The 18,526-nt window shown below is 40.0% G+C and overlaps 1 protein-coding gene across 1 annotated transcript in view; it reads right to left on the bottom strand.

Annotated features, from left to right (window-relative positions):
- b4galt2 (UDP-Gal:betaGlcNAc beta 1,4- galactosyltransferase, polypeptide 2) overlaps positions 1 to 18,526 on the bottom strand; it is a 263,725-nt gene that overhangs the window by 26,039 nt on the left and 219,160 nt on the right. The window contains exon 6 of the mRNA XM_007229297.4: positions 2,512 to 2,616. Coding sequence (XP_007229359.2) covers positions 2,512 to 2,616 — 105 coding nt within the window. The remainder of the gene's footprint in view (positions 1 to 2,511; positions 2,617 to 18,526) is intronic.

Here is an 18,526-nt window from a genome sequence, read left to right on the forward strand (position 1 = left end):
AATGAAGGAGTATAATAATATAAAGAGACATTATAAAACGAAACATCAGTTTGATAAATATTAGTTTATACAATACTATCAACGATAGATAAAGATAGTAACTCAAGTAAAATGGTGTGTAAATAAATGTAATCAAGAAAATGTATTATAAGTGGTATATTTAATTATTTATTTTATTGCAGGGTCTGTGGCCTGTGACTGCACACATATATTTCTTACATATACATTTCTCCTTCTGGCCCCGACAAAAAAATGTGCCTGAAGTGATTCTTAGGTTGCTTTTCCACCAGCATGGTGCCGGTGCGGGTGGCAGGTTCCTGAACGGTTCTTTGCGTTTCCACCGCAAAATCACAGGTTCTGGGCTAGAAAAGCCGGTTCCGTTCTGGCCCCACAATCTTGCTGGTCTGGAACCAGTGAACCTGTGATGCGAGTGGCGTTCGGGACAAAGTTGTTTACAAACCTCACCTCCATTCACAACTCCACTTCATGATTGCTGAATTTTCCTATTTTGCCGGCTGCAGGAATAACTAACCTGGCTGGCTACTGTCAAAGACTGGTTCGAGGTTTTCCATTGAGGAGGATTCTGAAAAAAAGTGTTATTTGTAATTTCCTGCACTGTCTGTCACAGAATTTAAAACAGCAAACACACAGATGATGTTGCATTCAATTCATAACCAGTAATTGACTGGGGGCAATGGGCCTGTATGAGTGTAGGGGAGTGTTCTACAGTTCAGGAGATACAGTTCATATTAGAGAGACGACTCGAAGATTTGTAAAAGTGAAATGGATGAGTTAGCAGCTCATATGCGGAGCATCTTTAGCTGGAGTGGAGAGTAAACAACTGGTCTGAAGTTAATGCTCAGGTCAAGTTTGTTGCTTTTGCTGTTTTTTGCAGCTATAGCTGCACAGCTGCACCAAGAGATGTGCATGACAGGGTTCATACACTTTTTAACCAATAAGTTTCCATTATTTTTTCTTGACTTTTCCATTTTTATTTCTAAATTAACTCTGAGCTGATGTATTTGTTAGCTCTGAATACATTTTTTCCATCAATAAACAGAAACACAAACATTTGTAGACCAAATTTCCATGACTTTTCCAAAACTTATCCAGGCCTGGAAACAGATATTTTTTTAAATTCCATGACTTTTCCAGGCTTCCTGGTACGAGAGAGAAGCATGTGGTGCATGCGTAAAAGCACAAAGATGCATGAATTCTGATTTGACCATTCACATTCATGTTGCATGTCCATGGATCGCATACGTACCAGATTTGATTTTTTGAAAAAATCAGATTTGACATGTTTACACAGCCATGAATCTGTGCCACATTGAGCAAAAAAATCTGATTTGAGTCTGGAAATGTGAACATAGCCTAAATGTACCAAATTGAACAGGAGCATGGCAGAGGCGTGGTTATGGGCGTGGAAACGCAATGATTTCAGCACTGATCCACGGCAACAAAAAACTGCTCCGTCACTGGGAAAACAACTGAAGAAGTTGGTCAATCTGAAAACTCCTTAAGAGACACTCAGAACCCAATAAGTGGATTCTAAGAAGAGGTTTCTAATTAAGAACAGTTGTGGTGAATAAAGCCCAGTGGAGGTGTGCAGTGGCCGAGAGATAACATAAGCCTTCAGGAGTAAGTCCTTCCTACCTGCACTGATCACTCCTGAAGGTTTACACTACCTCCCGGCCGCTGCGCTCCTCTAATGAACGTCGCCTCGCTTTACCAAACAAACATTCACACAAAGCAATCCAGACTGTTCTCATACAGAGTTCCCCAATGGTGGAACAAACTACCTTCCACTACCAGATCAGGAGAATCTCTCACTATCTTTAATAAACTCCTGAAGACAGAGCTCTTCAAAGAGTACTTACTCTCCTAACACCTCTAACTAACTACCTTCTACTACCAGATCAGGAGAATCTCTCACTATCTTTAATAAACTCCTGAAGACAGAGCTCTTCAAAGAGTACTTACTCTCCTAACACCTCTAACACACAAACTAACTACTTCTAACCTAATTTCCTTCTTCCCCTTCTTTACTCCTCAATATTTCCATTTGACCTCCTTTAGGCCTTATCTAAAAAAAAATTTTTACCTTGGACTTCTATTACTAAATGTACATCATTATTGTAAGTCCCTTTGGACAAAAGCATCTGCCAAATGGTTGATTGAGACATGTCCTTGATTGCAGGTTTCACTTTAAAGCATCATTCATAATGACACCAGCACCATTCACCGTTCACCCAGCACAGTGAAACAATGTCCCGTCTCCTACTAATCTCCTCCTCTTCATAAGGTGCTGGATTAAAGTGTGCATTGCTGCCAGTCATCAGCTCTGAGCTGTGGTCCTGAAATAGACGGCTGTAGATGATTCTGAGACGCAGCAGAGGGGGAATGAATGCTGTTCTGTAGCTCAGTGTAAATTAAGGCTGGTGTGAAGGTGGACTGGGCTTTAAGTGGCAGTGTTAATGAAGCAGTGGAAGGTGTGGGGCGGGTTAATACCTCTGGGGGTTTGGCTCATTGTGCTTGTCCCTCTCGTGCTTTATCATCCTGTACCGGCCAATCCGCACATCCGGCCGAGACACCTTCATACCGTTCAGAGTAATCCTGAGAGAGAGAGAAAGAGAGAGAAAGAGAGAGAGAGAGAGAGAGAGAGAGAGAGCAAAAAAATCAATTATAAATGACTAACCAATTAATCTACAGTACAAATACACTTTAAAATCTACATATCAATATCCATCCATCCCCTAGCCCAGGGTTTCTCAACCGGGGGGCCGCGAAGCACCCTCTAGGGGTCTCAAATTCACGGCCCACAGAGCGATATTTTGTGGGACTTGAAATTAGTGTTAGTGCGGCGCGCCCGCAAGAAAGACGCATCCTCTCCCTGTCCACCAGCACAGCGCATCCTATTCATTTCAATAGAGAGAGCCGCTGCATGAGCACAGCCCCGCCCTCCGACAAAACAGTTCAGCTGTGTGTGAGAGAGGCACATATGAGCCTCTCATACGCAGAACAAGGAGAATAGGAGAAGCTGAAAAGGATTTATAGAACAATATATCACAATGAGGCTGATTAAAAAATCATTCCCAGGAATACCAGGAATATGTCATAGAAGGTATTTCCACCCCAAGTTGTCAGGCCAAATAGAGGAATCAGACCAGAGTAGAAGAATCCGAGTAAAGGAATCAGTGTAGAGGAATCAGTGTAGAGGAATCAGTGTAAAGGAATCAGTGTAGAGGAATCAGTGTAGAGGAATCAGTGTAGAGGAATCAGACCAGAGTAGAAGAATCCGAGTAAAGGAATCAGTGTAGAGGAATCAGTGTAGAGGAATCAGTGTAGAGGAATCAGTGTAGAGGAATCAGTGTAGAGGAATCAGTGTAGAGGAATCAGTGTAGAGGAATCAGTGTAGAGGAATCAGTGTAAAGGAATCAGTGTAGAGGAATCAGTGTAGAGGAATCAGTGTAGAGGAATCAGTGTAGAGGAATCAGTGTAGAGGAATCAGTGTAGTGGAATCAGAGCTGAATCTTATTTCAGCAAATATCGATCAGACCCAGACTCCTCCATGCTGGAGTCTGGTTTTACAGGCCTAAATATCAGAACTGTGTTCGGACTGTATCCAGCACTCTAATCTGCTGGCTCTGCTCCTCCTTCAGGCATTACAGCTCTTCTCCTGCTCCTCCTCTGACGATGCTGCTGCATGTCTAAAGAACAGATGTTTGGATGTGTTCCGTAAAGCATGTGATTACGTGGAAATCCCTCAGAGGTGTGTGAGGATGAGTGTGTGGTCGTGCGAGAGGCTTTGTCCTTTTTAATAAAACACAATTGAGGCCTTCGTCATAAATGATTCAGCGCTGGGGGGGGAGGGTGGCAATAATCTCTGTGTATTCTTGACCTAGAAACAGGAGCAGTGCTGGAGATTATGATGAAAAAGCAAGATAGGAAGAAAGAAAGAAAGAAAGAGAGAGAGAGAGAGAGAGAGAGAGAGAGAGAGAGAGAAATGGTTGGCAGAACAAAATGTGGACAATGAGCCTTTGTTTACACAGCAGGTAAAAATGACTCAAATTCAATTTTCCCACAAATCTAAAGTTTATTTTAGTTTTCAACATCAATCTACAGCCAACATTCATCTGAATAGTTTGAATGCACATTCCTAGCAATGCTTCACATGCAGTTTTGGTTTCATCCTCTCCAGAATCCTAGATCATTTATTTATAGAACATGTTTTTTAGGCATGTCCACTTCTTTAGTTTGGTAATGCTAATGAATCTTAAGGGTTGAACTGAGAAGGTGTGTGTCTGTGTGTGTGTGTGTGTGTGTGTAAGGTTACAGAAATACAGTACGCAGCAGTAGAGATTAAGCAGTAGCTGATGCAGAGCTGGATCAGCGCCAGGCTCAGATGTTCGGACCTTACAGCTCCCAAAAACACGCTCATCAACTCAGCTCATGATGATAATTAGCATTTGGCTCCAATTCTAAACACCTGCAGCTGCTGGCCTCCGTTAGCAAGCTAAGAGCTAAAAGTGAACATGACTAGCAAATCAACACGTTTGTGTATATACACACACACACACACTCTCTCTCAATCTTTCTTAAGTTGACCACCTCCTTGCTTCTACACACATTTTACACACATTGTGATGATGATTTCCTTTATTAAGGAAAAAAAAACGTTTTTTTTCCAAACCAATCTAGCCTTTTGTGAAAAAGTGTTTGCCCCCCCTAAATTAACTGTGATTAATCACACTTTTTAGAAAGCTACTAGCCACAACCATACCTGATTACTGTCAGACTAGTAGAATCAAGAAATCACTTAAATAGAACCTGTCTGACAACATGAAGTATCAAAAAACTACACATAATGCAGCGTAATAAAAAATACAAACACAGATAAGAAAACAAAGTCACTGACATTTGTTAGTTTGGAAAAGGTTACAAAGTCATTTCTAGGGCTTTGAGACTCTAACGGACCACAAGTGAGAGCTATTATTCACTAATTAAGAAAACATGGAACACTGGTGAACCTTCCCAGGAGTGGCCAGCCAACCAAAATTATTCAGAAAGGGCATGGACAACTCATCCAGGAGGTCACAAAAGAGCTCAAACCAACATTTAAGGAACTGCAGGTCTCACTTGCCTCAGTTAATGTCAGTGTTAATTATTCAATAATAAGAAAGAGACTGGGTGAAAATGGTCTCCCTGGGAGATTTCCAAAACAAAAATCACTGCTGACACAACGGCCCATCTCACATTTACCAACAAACATCCTGATGATCCCCAGAACTTTTGGTAAATATTCCTTGGACTATTCTTTGGAAGGTGTATGTCCCGTTACATCTGGTATAAAACTAACACATCATTTCAGAAAAAAGAACATCATACTGAATGTAAAACATGGTGGTGGTAGTATGAGGATCTGGAGCTGCTTTGCTTGCTGTAATTGATGGAAGCAGGAATTCTGCTGTTTACCAACCAATCCTGAAGGAGAATATCCGGCCATCTGTTTGTGACCTCACGCTTAGCGTGTGTTGTGTTGGTACGAGTGGATCAGACACATCAGTGCTGCTGGAGTTTTTAAACACTGTATCCACTCACTGTTTACACTAGACACGCCTACCACAGGATGCTGCCCACAGGTCACTGCCCACAGGACGCTGTTGTTGGACTACCCTCAGTCCAGCAGTGACACTGGTGTGTTTAAGCACAGTGCACAGCACTGCTGTGGTCTGTAATTAAAGACCTACACTGTTTCCTATGTTCTCAGTGGAGCTGAAAAACAGATAATGCGTGTAGAAACAAGTAGGGTAATAATTTCACAGCAACCACCTAGGAGCACCTTAGCAATCATCATCATCATGGCACTCACTTTGCAACACCATAGCACTCACAGTAAGTGGGCTAATAATCTTCTGCAGTGTCATAAGATTTATTTCAACCCAGTGTTGCATTAATTAATTTTTCACCAAGATCTTGCAGCAGCATTAATGATGGTAGAGTCTGACCTCTGCACAAAGCAGCTCTTCTCCATCCAGCACATCCCAAAGATTCTCAATGAGGTTAAGATCTGGACTCTGTGGTGAACTCTCTCTCAATCCATGTGTGAAAATGATGATCTCATGCTCCCTGAACTCTGCGCTCTTTCACAATTCCAGCCCCATGAATCCTGACATTGTTCATCTTGGAATATGGCCGTGTGTATCATCAGGGAAGAAAAAATCCATTGATAGAATAACCTGGTCTATATTCAGTATATTCAGGTAGAGTCAGCTGACCTCATTCTTTCAGCACATACTGCTGCTGAACCTAAACCTGCAGACCAACTGCAGCATCAACCCCACATCATTTACTTACTTAAATCCAGGTGGATACTTTTTTTTTTGGTCAGGCAGTGTATGTTTTTGTATCACTATTCTGTTCCACCCTACTGAATATACACAACTACAGCTACTTACCTACTATAACATGTATAAAACACAAGGCCCGCGGGCCAAATGTGGGGCCAAGCGAGAGCTTGTAAGATCTTAGTGTCTATAATAAATGGGTCAGAAGGGTGCTTTGACCAAGAACTACATTTCCCACAATGCTTGTCGGTTGTGTTAACCGTGAAGTTACGGCTTACTGCCACTACACGGCGGTGTACTCATTGATGTGGAAACCCTGCCGGAGGGAAGGAGTAACTTCGCGGGTAGAATTGAGACATATAATTGTTTATCCCATAATGTCCAGATTTTGTAATTAAGCATCATTTTTGATTTTATATTTATTAAGCCTCTTTTCAGTATCAAACGTTTTGATCAAAGTTAATATAACTTGTACTTGATATCATTTCTATTCACTTGAATAGTTTGGTTCTTGATTGATGGAGTTTTTGGATTTCATAACATGACAAATTAAAAGGATTTATGTTAATAGAGCAATAAGCAAACATTTTTTCCATGCAACTGTAATATTTGATTGAATAAATAATATATTGAGAGTTATTTAACATTAAGGAGTAGTTACATTCATTTTATATTACATTTTAAGTTACATCTGGCCCTTAGAGGACAGCCAATATGACAAAATGAGTTTGACACCCCTGTACAATAATGACACACTGCTCTATGTACGCTGTGTGTTACTGGGGGCTTCCACCAAAAGTGTCCACTTGCCACAGTGGCAAAGACACCAAACAGGTTCAAGTAGCTGTTTTCAAAACCTCTTTCTTCATATTGATGCTGAATTAATTAAGACAGAACATTAAGAAACGATTAAAGATAATTAATAATGACTCTGTTTATCTGCTTCTTTCCAGAAGTGGACGTGTTTCTCTCGTCAGTCCAGACCTCTCTCTAATCACACAGGAGTGCATGTGATGTGAAAAGTGTGGCTAGGAGAAGGTGAGGAGAGGAAAACGGCAAAGCGGCAATTATTTAACGTCCACACTGAGCGTAACTGTGTTATTCAGAGCTGAAATAACTCAAGGTAACTCGTTTAGTAAATGAGGGGGGCTGTGATTAGGACAGATTTCCTCTGTATAGAGAGGGTTATAATTAAAACTGTTGACTGGATATATATTCTCCCCCTCTCTCTCTCTCTCTCTTTCTCTCTCTCTGATTGGATTAAGAGTGAATTTCTTCAGACCCGCTCTCTCTTTCTCTCTCCCTCTCTTTCCACAAGTGCAGTTAATTGCATTAGAGCCGCGGAGTCGGAGGGAATTGGAATCATTAGTATTGCTTCACGTCTCCTCGACCAGAGCCCAACCCAGAGCGAACGAGGGACAAGGACAGTCAGAGAAACAGAAAAGAGAGAGAGAAAGAGAGAAAGAGAGGGAGAGATATTGTTTCAAGGCAGAATTGCTGACTGACTCTTTCTCTCTCTCTTTCTTTCTCTCATATATAAGGACAGATGAGCCCGTTGGCCCGGTCAGTAACTCCACTGCCCCGGTTCTGAAAGCCTTGACCTGAACTTTTTACATACTGGGGACCTCCCGCTGTGAACATTTCGATGAGTCTTCTTATATGGAAATGAGCGTCTGATTTATACAGCAGACCACCCCTAAAACAAACCTCAAGAGACCACCCATACCTACAGACCTAAAGCTTCTATGGCTGCTTAGAAGCTACACAGGACATCGTCTTCTGTCCACTGATGAAGGACTAGAGGACGACCAACACAAACTGTTCAGCAATAGATCCAGAACTTCTGTCTCTAAATTTTTTACTTTAAGGAGTGAGTATTAGATTGGAGGACAGTGAGTAAAGAAAAAAAAAACGAAAATTAAAAATAAAATCAATAACTTAAACACTGTTTACAAGCCCACACATTAATATAATGCTCTGATCTCTTTCAACACACCCAGCTACTGAGTAACTCAGAAACACACTGGATTATACTTCAGAAAGTGAGTTTGTGACTGAAAAACAAGAAGTAATGCAGTAAACCATTTACAGAAACAGTGATTCTTTGGTGTGTGTGGTGTTATACAGTTGTGGGAAGGCAACTTCAGAAAAGTATTTGCAGCTTGTTAGCACATATAATTCTGGAAAAAAATAGAGACAACTTAAAATTATGAGTTTCTTTGATTTTACCAAATTGAAAACCTCTGGATTATAATCAAGAGGAAGATGGATGATCACAAGCCATCAAACCAAACTGAACTGATTGAATTTATCCAAAAGCAGTGTGTAAGACTGGTGGAAGAGAACATGATGGCAAGATGCATGAAAACTGTGATTAAAAACCAGGGTTATTCCACCAAATATTGATTTCTGAACTCGTAAAGCTTTATTAATATGAGCTTGTTTTCTTTGCATTATTTGAGGTCTGAAAGCTCTGCATCTTTTTTGTTATTTCTGCCATTTCTTATTTTCTGCAAATACATACTCTAAATGACAATATTTTATTTGGAATTTGGGAGAAATGTTGGCCATAGCTTATAGAATAAAAAAAATCATTTTTCTTAAATATATAGCTATAAATAGCAAAATCAGAGAAACTGAGTCCATCGTGCTACTTCCTTTAGAAGCAACCGTTTTAAATGAGGACTTGTTGGTCTGTGTCCGTTGCCGTAAAACTGTACTGATTCACACAAGCTCCTGCTTTCCCCCAAACTCTGTGTTTTGCTCATGAAAAGGGGCACTCTGAACTACAAAAGCCCAAAGGGAACATAAGGGAAAATTTATTATTATTAAAAAAAAACATCGTCCTTAACAGTAAATTCAAATTAATTGATAAAATCGATTTATCGCCCAGCTCTAGAACACAGTGTTTAAAAACTCCACCACCACCACCATGCTAATCAGAGCTAATCACTGTAGTACTGAGAATAAATTACCCACCACCCAAATAATAAGGACAGGAGGTCAATAATAATAAAGTATGTAGAGAAACGGATACAGAACTACATTCTATAATTATAGAACTGCAAAGTGTTTCTATATGCTCAGTAAAGCAGAATCACATGGATAATAATAATAATAGTTTGTCCTGAGCAAAGTATTGCCAACTGTTCTTCATCTATTCATCTGATCTCTGTCTGTTTTTCCTGTCAATTCTTATTGTTTTGCCCTTTTTTGTTTGGTTGAATTATTATATCTGTGAACATCTGGCCTAAATGTCTGTGACACTTCAAGTAGAAATGATAGAGACACTACTCTTCCCCTATTACAGTCAGAGGAGCATCAATACGATTCTGAAGCTGCTGATATTTCATATTAAAAAAATACATAATTCTGATTTAAATAACCTGTAGATGTTTGGCTCCCCTCCCGACTCCACAGGGGGACAGATTTAAATCAATGCAGCGCTGAGACTATGCCACGCTTTTATTCAGTTGTCTGGAGTAGCAGTAGCAGTGTGAGCAGTATAGGGAACCTGATGTACCCGAGGAGTCATAACCTGTTGGCAGTAGTCCTGGATTATGTCGCTCTGAATTCTGATAAAGTAGGAAAAAAGTCTAATAATGAATTGCTGTGTACTTCGCCAGAAGATCAATCATTTAAAAAGCAATAATGTTTGTGTTGCTTTATTAGACTTTATAGCTGACTTGGTCTGTCTTTTGGATGTTTCATCTTTTATATCAGGGTTGGGTAGCTAAAAAATAAATAAATAACAAATAAATAACAAAAAATAAGTGATCAGAATACAGTGTATTTTAAAATACAGTTTAAAAGGGACAAAAAAATAAGTAATTATTATATTACAACTGAAACAGATCACTACTCTTACTTTAATCACTACTGCTGTTGTGTGACACACATGGAACTAGTTCAGTTCTATTGGTGCCCCTGGTGGAGAATCTTAAGCTTGCAGGTGCTATTCTAGTATAGCAAGCAATTAAATATTAAAATATTTTTTATTTATTTTTATAAGCCAGACGTTTAAAGCAAAAGAAACAAAAAAAACTTAAATAAAACATTTAAAGGAAAGAAAATTGCTAAACTCAAGTAGGACCCAATTTTTGGCTTTTTTCTTCCTTAGATTTTTGGCTTGCCTCATTGTGATCATACTTTCTGTAGTAACTCATAGCATGATCAGGATGTACACTCGCCAGCCACTTTATTAGGTACACCTGTCCAACTGCTCATTAACGCAAATGTCAAATCAGTCAATCACATGGCAGCAACTCAATGCATTTAGGAATGTAGACATGGCCAAGCATATCTGTTGCAGTTCAAACCATCAGAGCATCAGAATGAGGAAGAAACGTGATTTAAGTGACTTTGTTTGGAACATGTCATGGTTTTTGGTGCCAGACGGGCTGGTCTGAGTATTTTAGGAACTGCTGATCTACTTGGATTTTCACGCACAACCATCTCTAGGGTTTACAGAGAACGATCAGAAAAAGAGAAAATATCCAGTGAGCTGATATCTGTTCAGTTCTGTGGGAGAAAATGTCTTGTTGATGCCAGAGGTCAGAGGAGAATGACCAGACTGTTAATAGAACAGCAACAGTAACTCAAATAACTACTCATTCCACCGAGGTCTGCAGAAGAGAAGAGCATCTCTGAACATCAGCACAACACGTCCAACCTTGAGGCAGATGTTGAGCTACACAGCAGAAGATCACACCGAGTACCTCTCCTGTCATCTAAGAACAGGAAACTGAGGCTAAAATTCACACAGGATCACCAAATTTGGACAATAGAAGATTTGAAAAACGTTACTTGGTCTGATGAGTCTCGATTTTTGCTGCAACATTCGAATGGTAGGGTCAGAATTTGATGTCAACAACATGAAAGCATGGATCCATTCTGCTTTGTATCAACGGTTCAGGCTGGTGGTGGTGGTTCAATGCTGCGGGGGATACTTTCCTGCCACACCGGCCCATTAGTACCAACTGAGCATCGTGTCATTGAGCAACACCACAGCCTACCTGAGTGTTGTTGCTGACCATGTTCAATCCTTTATGACCACAGTGTACCTGTATCTTCTGATGCCACTTTCAGCAGGATAATGCGCCATGTCATAAAGCGTGAATCACCTCAGACTGTTCTCCACCTGTAATGTTCTCCACAGTCACTAGAGATCTCAATCCAATAGAGCACTTTCGGGATGTGGTGGAACGTGAGATTCGCATGATGGATGTGCAGTCGACAAATCTGCAGCAACTGCGTGATGCTCTCATGTTAATATGGACCAGAATCTCTGAGGAATGTTTCCAGTACCTTGTTGAATCTGTGCCACAAAGGATTAATGCAGTTCTGAAGACAAAAGCGGGTCCAACCCGGTACTAGCAAGGTGTACCTAATAAAGTGGCTGGTGAGTGTACATCAAGTCAATGATCCAGAATGTCATGATACTAATAATAATGCACTCTAAATATCTACATATTCAGGATTAAAGTAAAATAAATGATACTGGACAGATATAATCTGGCTATAGTACATATATAATGGGAAATGAGAACAGTGTGAATTTTTCTTTTGCTAAAAACAGCAAAAAAAAAAAAAAAAAACGTTGGCGATATTATCGCTTACAATATGATATGGCACACCCTGTAAAGTACTTAAACTATGTGCTGCAGCCATGGAAACGTGGAGTCATTTCCACATCTGAGGGCAGCATTGGTCCTGTAACAGTCTGATTTATGAGTCTGACTTCTGAGTTCAGTGTTAAAGCACTGAAATCAGAGCTGACCTTGTTTGAGCAGAGAAAGTGAAACAACCGGGCCACCGACGCTGAACTACCAGAGCACCAATTACAGCATCTTACACCAACTTAGGCTAACGAACCCTCTCGAGACCTGCAGGAGTGCAGGATTGCAGGAGGATTTCACTCTCTCGCCTCTCGCGCTGACAGATAACCATTTCTGCAGGAAGCCGTCCCCTCTCGTCCCCTGCCACTGCACTTAAACGTTCCAGTCAGCTCCGCAGAGCACCTGCCAGCCTCCACTCCCACTACCTGCTCCAAAAAGCAGAGGAAAATGTCCCTCCAGGGCCTCCGTCCACATCTGAGACCGCCCGAGCTGCTGCTTCATACTGCTCCTGACCGCAGGGGACCAGTGAACTCTACACGTCTACACTCTGCGTTTCAGAAGACACTCTGAAGGAACATTCACTGTGCATCAGGGCCGGGGCGGTCATCTGCGTCCACTATACACACACACACACACACACACACACACAAATACACACACGCAAGAGCATCCTTTCCAACACTTTTCCCCAGGCTAATGCTGTCCACAATGTCTTCGGTCAGCAAACGTGAGCAGAGCTGACCTTCAACAGGGCCTGCGGGATTAAAGACGGGCAGCGCGGGGCACGGGGCAGCGCCTCCTTCCATTATGTATGGAGCAGGGATAAATAAGCCCCCCGGGCACTACACCCACCCTGGAGAGAGGACTCTTACTCTCAGTGTTAAAATACAGAGAAGACTCATTAGTACATCAGAACAATGGGGTGATCTAATCAGATATTTATGATGACTGGTGAATAACACAAGTAAGACAAATTCCTAACAAAAAAAAAAAAAAGTGGGATTTTTTGTTTGTTTTTATTTTGAGTATCTGATGATACAGTGTTTCAATCTAAAACTTTGGCAATGTAATAAAAAAAAGAAAGAACACATCAAAGTGCCCCTTAAGATTTATAAACAATTTTTTCATTATTGAAACAAAAGTATCATAAATTAGTACCAAATAGACATATGAATGATTTCCATTTAAATATATATCTAAATAAATAAACAAAGAAATGTCACAATGACAATTCTGTTATTAAACATAATTAAGATCATGATTTTTTTTTTTTTTTTTTTTTGGGCCCGCCACCACCCCCACTCTTCGAAGGACATTTAATATTTATTAGTGTTAATACAGAAATATATTAGAGATATAATAATATAAGAATTAACAGGCAAAGAAATAGAGGAGAAGAAGGGAGAAACAAACAAAAAAACAGAGCAGAAGACAAAAAGAAATATGGGAGAAAAACAAAAAGACAAAATATAGCAACAAGAAAGACTATATTAAGAATATATTAAGAATATATTAAGAATATAAAAAGCAGTATGTAAAATGTAGACTATATTCAAAAACAAAGAGCGCAGAACAGCTACAAAAAAAAACATTTTTTACACTGGCAGTAACAAGTCCCTCATCTAGTGAGTGTGTTCTCAGCCGCTATCAACGCTAATCCAGCAAACTACTCAAGCCATTTGCTACTTTCATCCACGCTTCATTTTCCTCCAAACTGCGGACACACTGTCACTGTGCTGAAGACACACACTGTCCTCTTTCCAAGTTTGAGTATAGAAAATAAATAAATAAAAATACAATATATGCAGCTACACTATCGTTTATGTCCTCCATTAAATCTCTCATTTAAACTGATTTAAAGTATCTCTCTAATTTAAAAAGCATCAAAACTTCGCTATATTATTATACAGATATTATAATACAGTAAAACAAAAAGTCTAGTCTAAATCTAATCTGCTAGTCCTAAACCACACTTCACTATTATTACAGTCTCCCTCCCTAAAAAATATCAGCATTTAAAATATCAATCATCAAGAACTGTGACATTTTTGAGTTTGTTTATGTAATTTTATTAAAATATTCATATTTAAATGGAAATGATTAATTTGCAGATTTAGTACGTGTTTATTTTGTGCTATAAATGTTTTTTTGACACTGTTGTTTCAATAATAATAAAAAATTATAATTTTTTTCTTTTACTGCATTGCTAAAGTATTGGATCGTGACTCGGTATCGGCAGATACTAAAATAAAATTTCTAGTATATACTGTCATTTTTTTTTTGTTTTTTAATATGTATTTATTTATTAGTTGTTTTTTTAGCTGACAACAATGCCTGAAGACCTGTATAAGGTAATATAACTTTGATGCTGTGAACGCATTAAAATCTTTTGTGTAGAGGCTGCTACATTGTATCCAAGGGACTAGGTGGACTAGGTGGTTGCTATGGTCTTGCTAGTATGTTGATATGGTGTGGTAAAGTTATTGCTAGTGTGTAGCTCAGGTGGCTCATGTGGTTGCTTTGGTGTTGCTGTGTAGTTGCTAGGTTATTATAGTCTTGGTGGTTGGTTTCTATGTATATGAAAGTATTTGCTATTTTTTTTATATGTTTTTGTTAGCGTGCTGCTAGGTGCTGTAGAAGCTGCAGGAGGAATTACTGGACACTCCTGTATTTTCAGAGCAGAATAATAATGAGAAGAAGATGAAGATCTGGAAGTTGGTTGGTTTGCAACTTAAAACTATTCACATTGACTTGAATGGTTTAGACAGTGGATAATTACAGGGCATTGGTGAGCAATTAGGCTACGCTGTAGTGAATTCCCATACTGTCTCTGCTGGGGATATCCCACAGTGCAACATTCTGTCTGAGGGGAAAATCTCAGCGTTTTCTCTACAGCTGAAGAGGGGTTCAGATGGTAGAGGGTGTTTCACTCAAATTACATCCCCTGGAATCATTATATCCTATGGCACCATGCTGAGTTCTTTAGCTCCAGTTGTTCCACCACAGCTTGCTTTCGTTTCCTGCAGCGGCTCCTGGTTTTTCTGCTGCAGATCGAGCTGTAAGTTTGTTCTACTTTAGAGGAGCTCTTAGGAGAACAAGTCATTTTTCCATGAGTGCAAGGCCATGAACTCACTGGTTGATGTCGACACCCTAACATCTCTCTGATCAACTTGTTTTTCTGAGGTATTTCTTTTCTTAGCTACTGCAGACAATGGAGGCTGCGAACAGTTTCATATGCAGCCTCATGACATAACAGACCTCATGATACGCATCATGTATCATGTATCATGTATAAGTTCCTGCCTGTACACAGCTCTAGTTTGTACACAGAATGGTTGTAGTAGACCTGTCAGTACAGGGGAATCTGCTGCAGTGTCTGTTGGGGTCAGGGGTCTTTATGCAAGTGGTCATCTGGATGATGCGTTCACACAGGCGTTAGGTACCCAGCTCACTGATAACAGGGCTGAGCTGGCAGGAGCAGGTGGCAGCTGGGCTGGGGGAGTGGAGGGCACAGGCTTTTCAGAAGTGGAGATGCTGCTCGGAATGACAGATGAACTTGATTCTTAACCCTGGGCTGTCAGACTGGAGTCTTCTGAAGGGAAAGTGGTGTGGAGAGAGTGGTAGAGAGGGAGAGTGGTAGAGAGTGGTAGAGAGGGGGAGAGAGTGGTTAGAGGAGGAGAGAGTGATGGGGACTGAAGTGCTGAAAGAGGCTGAACTCTCCCGAGTCTGATTCTGACTACTCTTGGCCACTCTGAAAATCTGGAGACGTCTACAACTAACCACTTCATAGAAGCTATCTTACCAGACATGATAGAGAAATAATAACAGCTTCAGCCAGATGTACATCACTATGTTACAGAGGGTCACTGAACAGGGGCGTAGCCTGGCCTGGGCTTCTGGGGCTTTAGCCCCGAACAATTTTCCATTAGCCCCGAATCGTTTCGCTCGGCTCAGCCGTATTACTAATGCGGAGACAGGCCACTGAGCACTGTGTGAACGAAAACAAATCTTTACGCTAATCACGGAGCAAGTTTAAGAATAAAGTTCTGCCTTTCAGGAGAAACAGCCAATCGGCTTGCTGGTTTTTGCGGAGCACGGTGGGCTAGTAGGAAAACCCTCTGTGTGCTTAAAGCTCACCTTCCGCGAAAATCCGATTTTTCTTGTTTTTTGTGGAATACAGTAGGTCTCTCCGAGTTGAATGTGTACACCTGCACATTAAACTGTTTTGCAGCCCCCATTGTCTGCAGGAGCTAAGCAAAGAAATCCCCCCTCCCCCCCTCCGAAAAACGGGTGAATTTTGAATTATCTTTCTGCCTACGTAGGCAGAAACTCACAGACCAGCCCACCTTGGCTCGAGAAACTCCCAGAGGCGGAGCTGAAGCGACGCAACATCACCGCTCATCAGTTAGGAGGTGGGAGGCAGTGAGCGGCAGAGCGGTGGAGGGGCGTCGCAGTGCTCCTAGCCAATCAGAGGAGAGATATTTGCATGCTGTTTGCATGTATGAATATTCATGAGCAAAGCTGGAATCCGGTCATTTTGGACACACCCCTAAAACAGTCCATTAAAAAAGAGCTATACAGAGACACCTGAGCACTTTTTTTTTTTTTACAAAAACGGCTCACATGTCATTCATTCATACTAGAGACCACAACTAGACATTTTAAAATGAAAGAAAAAACGACGGAAGGTGAGCTTTAATAAATAACAGCCAGTGACAGCCAATTAGCTTAATTTTAGAATTAGCTAGATTAGATAGATAGTCAAGGTTTGAGGAAAAAAGGCCAATAGATATTTCATTTTTAAATTGTTTTTATTAATTTAGGATTGCAGGACTTACTGTAAACATTAAATAAAGAAAATTAATTTAGCTAACTAGTTAGCTAGAAGCTGGATGTTGTGGATAGCCAGAATTTAGTACTATACTTAGTTTAAATGAGTTTATTAACCCTGGTCTCCAACTGATTAGCTAATAAACTACACGTTAAACATGATATATCAGGAAACTTATATAATTATATACATGAATACAATTTACTGGGCTGAGCCCTGGATCTTTACATACCCAGGCAACTCCCCTGTCTCTGTAGAAGAAGTCAGTAAAGCAGTGATGAGAGCTACCAAATGCAACTGTGTTAAATCATCTGTTTTGATGCTTCTTTATTTATTATCTGGTCTGTGCACATGAGGTTTATTGTTTATTTAGTATAATAACTATTGCAGCCTTGGAGTATTGATTCCTGTGGCCTCGGCTTAGCGTACCCTGTGGCCTCTGCATTGTTAATTCTGTTGCCTTGACTTTGAGTTGCTTGTAGCCTCTGTGTAGCAGATCCTGTATTCTATACTTTGTGGAACCTGCGGTCTTAGCGCAATGAATAATGTACCTCGAATTCTGTGTCCTTAGAGCAGTAGTTTTGGTGCAATCATATTCCTATGTCATATTGCCTATCCTGTGGGCTCAGTATAACAGATCCTATACTCTTGTGTTGGGTATCCTGCACCCGTGGCGTAGTAGATCATTCACCCTCAATGTGATGTTGCCTATCCAGCACCCTTGGTGTAGTGAATCCTGCACGTTTAATGATGTATTATTACATATTGTGCGCCCTTAGCATAGCAGACTCTATGCCCTCAATGTCACACTGCATAATCTAGACCAGTAGATCATGCACCCTTAATGTGCCATTGCTTACCATGTTCCCTCAGTGATTAATATATATTAATATTGTGGATGGTAAAGAAGGAAAAGAAGAAGATGGAGATCAGGAATATAGAGATGATATTGCTAATGATGAAAATGATAACGCTGCTGTTAAAGAAATGACTAAAAGATGGAGATTACAATAGAGATAATGCAAATGATGGAGATGATAGAAATTATAAAGAGTATGGAGATAAAGGGGATGGAATAATGGAATAATTAAGAAGATTGAGATAATTATGATAATGATGAAAATGTTGATGATGTTGTGTTGTGACAGATGAAAATATGATGATTATGATTAAGATTATATATAATAATTTATATAAAGATGATAGTGAAAAGTCTGAAAGTAATGAGGAATATAATAGTGATTATGAGGATAATATAGACAATGGAAATGAAGATGAAGATGATGGAGATGGAGATGATATAGATTTCAATGGAGATGACGCAAATGATACAGAAGACAATAGAAATGAAGATGATGGAGATGGAGATGGCAATCATGGTAATGGAAAAAATGGAGATAATAATGGAGATGATGATGATACAGACAATGGAAATAAAGATGATGAAGACAATTATAATGGTAGTGGTGGAGGTGATGGAGTTAATAATGGAGAAGATGCAGATGATATAGAAGACAATGGAAATGGAAATGAAGATGTAGATGACGATAATTATGGTGATGGAGGTAATAATAGAGATGTAGATGATATTGAAGACAATAGAAATGAAGAAGATGGAGATAGGGATGACTATAATGATGGTGATGGAAATAATGGAGATAATAATAGAGATGATGAAGATGATATTGAAGACAATAGAAATGAAGATGATTGAAATGGAGATGACAATA

Source organism: Astyanax mexicanus, chromosome 8 (assembly GCF_023375975.1).
Source record: "Astyanax mexicanus isolate ESR-SI-001 chromosome 8, AstMex3_surface, whole genome shotgun sequence".
In the NCBI taxonomy this organism is placed as follows: Eukaryota; Metazoa; Chordata; class Actinopteri; order Characiformes; family Acestrorhamphidae; genus Astyanax; species Astyanax mexicanus.